Raw genomic sequence first — 3,078 nt, 5'->3', positions numbered from 1 at the left:
GGGTTCCACTGTAATTACAGTCGAAAGAAACAAAATCATTTTTGTCATTTGACAGAAAATATCGTTTTTGCAAATTTTTAATAAATGTATCTTTTTATTAATTGAAGCTAAAAACCCAAGAATTTCAAACTACCACAAGATCTCTATATTGACAAATCAAGCTTTAGCAGCTAAGATTCAAAGGGAAAGAATACTACACTGAACTATTTCAGACACTTTATTGGAAATAAGTTACTTTAAGCCAGAAAAGCAACATACAAGTATAAAATTTTAGCAAGTTATAGTCACTAAACACAGCTATAAATTTTAAGGCATCCAGTTCTTATACTTACAACAAGTTTTCTAAGCTTAATATCATGAAAAATTTACACTTTTTTTTTACGGATACAAAAAGACATTTTCATTGAAAAGCAAGCTGTAATTTACATAGTTCAAAAAAAACAAAATCCTGATAGAAATATTTAAAATAAATGAAAAATCAAAGCACATTCACAAAAAGTTCCTTATATGAAAATTTCCAAAAGATATTCAAACAATTACACATTCACTTATGTTATATAGAAAAAAAGAATATATGACAATTTTAACCTCATTATCAGACGGCACATACAGTATTTACACTCCTAACATGAACACAAAATACAGCTCGAGAATTTTCTAATTATTACTGGAGTAAGAACAAAAAACTGAAACTTCTACATCTAGTAAAATCAGGCACTTGAAATTATAGCCTCATTATTTAGAATGAAATATATTAATACTCTGTTCAAGCAGTGCTTGCAAGAATAGTAGTTAATCGCAGGAATTATTCTTCAAATGAATTTGAGTTATAATTTTAAATTTAAAAACAAATTCAGCTGGAGAATAGTATCTACGATAATAAACTTTTGTGAAAAACATTTGGCATTGATATATGAATAATAATCAAGAGGTAATATTAGATTGAAAAGGGAAAAAAAAAAAACTTTTCAGAGGTTAGCAGTTGTACCATGTCTGAAAAAATAGTCATTGCTATTAGTTTTCTCAACATATGCATAGAAAACCAAATTGATGTCCACATAACACACAGTTCAAATATAGCTTGTTTATTAAATATATATTGACTGTCTATGAACATTTTTCTTTTCACACAGCTCTTTAAACACATAAATCTTCAGGGGGAGGAAAAAAAATCAAGATCTAAGCAAATCATATTTTAAATGTCCTTTTTGCTTTCAAAAGTTTTTCACATCATAAAGTGAAAGTATTTCAATATCAATGAGTTTAGGAGAGGTAACTTGGTACACAACTCTCATACCGCTTCTGTATCTGGTCGTGGGTAAACTTCACAAACGTGTCGTACTGCTCGGCCAATTTGGCATTGAGAATTTTATCATACTCATCTCTAATTTGATTTTCTCTATCTTTAATCATGCGTTCACAGATGAGGCCTACTTGCCGGAAAGTGAACAGCGGCTGGTCTCGGCAAGATGGTGCCATAAGCCCCGTGCCTAAACTTGTTGATGTTGAAGGAGTTTCGACGGAGCTATCAGAACTATCATTTCCGTCGAATTTCAGCTGCTTTCGTCGTTGCAGTTTTTTGATTTCTTCTCTAAGGTTGACGGTTATCTGTTCTGAAGTTAATTTAGAGGCAACATCTCCAAATGGGGAAGAGCATTCCATTGAAGACTTGAAAATTTTAGGTGAAGGAGCCATAATTGGAGTACATCTTCGCCGTTTTGGTGTTCGACCACTAGGGCTTTGTAGAGGATCCCATTCACAACTGCGTTTTAGAGTAGCACAAGCCATATCAACGTACAAATAGTTAGAAAATTATGCAATTATATGCGCTATAATAGGCGAAAGCACAAAGCGGAAAGCTAAGCTATTTAAAGAGTTCAGTTCTAAATATTTCCAGGTTTTCAACACGAAGTTTCTTTAAAAAGTTCTATTCACTAACTTGGTATGTTAGAACTACGACCTCGCCTATTAAGAATGCCTTTCGCACTATCATGAGGAACATTAGCCATGCTAGGATTCAGCCATTCGATTAGATGCAACAGCTACACCTCACTTAATCAGCAGCTAAATAATTTCGCTGACTTAGGATTAACAGTCATCGAGCACTTCGTATATGATATGACGAAGAAGGAAATTGGAAATTCAAAAATAATTCAGCCAAAACAATTCACATTAAAGGGCCAATTGAAAACTTCATAAGAAAACAAAGCACGTTCGGAATTTTTTCAATAACGATATTTTATAATCTGTTGCCAGATTAGTATTCAAAATTGTAAACGCGTCATCATTAATTTTATTCGGAAACGCGCAATAAAAAAGACTAAATTCCTTTTTCATCCGTAATTTATTGTTTTATTATAAAAAGTTATATTTCTTTTCTTGAGTAAACAATAGTAATTTTGTTAGAAAGTCCTCATTTTCAGAAGTAACAGCACTTCGTTCAGAAGCGATTTCAACGCATTTTAGAGAATCTATGCTTCATATGTCTTTTCTATTTGTAAAAATGTATATAAAATTAATCAAAACTGGCGAAAATAATACTCTTTTGGTCTTGATGCTGAGTTTGTAGAACATCAAAAATCTGAGCAGAAGCATCAAACGTAATATAAATTACATATTATAAAACGCAGTTATATATTTCTTAACTTTGACTGTCAAAGTGTCCTCTGCAGACCACATAGCAAAATCATTTCTCTAGAAAAGTTTTCAAGTTATTTGAATTAGCTTATTTGAAGAGTGACAAATTGTATTTTGAAAATGCTGCCTGTACGAGCTTTGCTGAATGCAACGAGGAAATTTACGACATCTACCATTGTTCGAAGTGGAGATCATCACCATGGCGGTATTCCGGGATCCAATCTTCCATTCGACATTTCTAATAAGTACAAACTGTCCTTGTATTTTATCTTGTTCTTCGGCAGTGGATTCAGTTTGCCGTTCCTTGTAGTTCGTCATCATCTTACTAAATAAACAAGTCCTCAACATGTGAAACTTACAGTAAAAATAAATCAACTAATGTTGGTGTACATTGGATCCAAAAAAATTATGCTAGTTGAGCGTATGTATTTACGAGCACTT

General features: G+C 32.3%; 1 protein-coding gene across 1 annotated transcript; it reads right to left on the bottom strand.

Moving 5' to 3' along the window:
• Positions 1–217: 217 nt before the first annotated feature.
• Positions 218–2,237, bottom strand: LOC129225169 (akirin-2-like). The gene has a single exon (XM_054859735.1). The coding sequence runs from the start codon at positions 1,786–1,788 to the stop codon at positions 1,264–1,266; it is 525 nt and encodes a 174-aa protein (XP_054715710.1). The 5' UTR covers positions 1,789–2,237; the 3' UTR covers positions 218–1,263.
• Between the last annotated feature and the right edge of the window lie 841 nt (positions 2,238–3,078).

Source organism: Uloborus diversus, chromosome 6 (genome assembly GCF_026930045.1).
Source record: "Uloborus diversus isolate 005 chromosome 6, Udiv.v.3.1, whole genome shotgun sequence".
NCBI classification, from domain to species: Eukaryota; Metazoa; Arthropoda; class Arachnida; order Araneae; family Uloboridae; genus Uloborus; species Uloborus diversus.
Note: the sequence above shows the minus strand (reverse complement) of the source record. Positions and strands in the feature narration are given on the sequence as shown.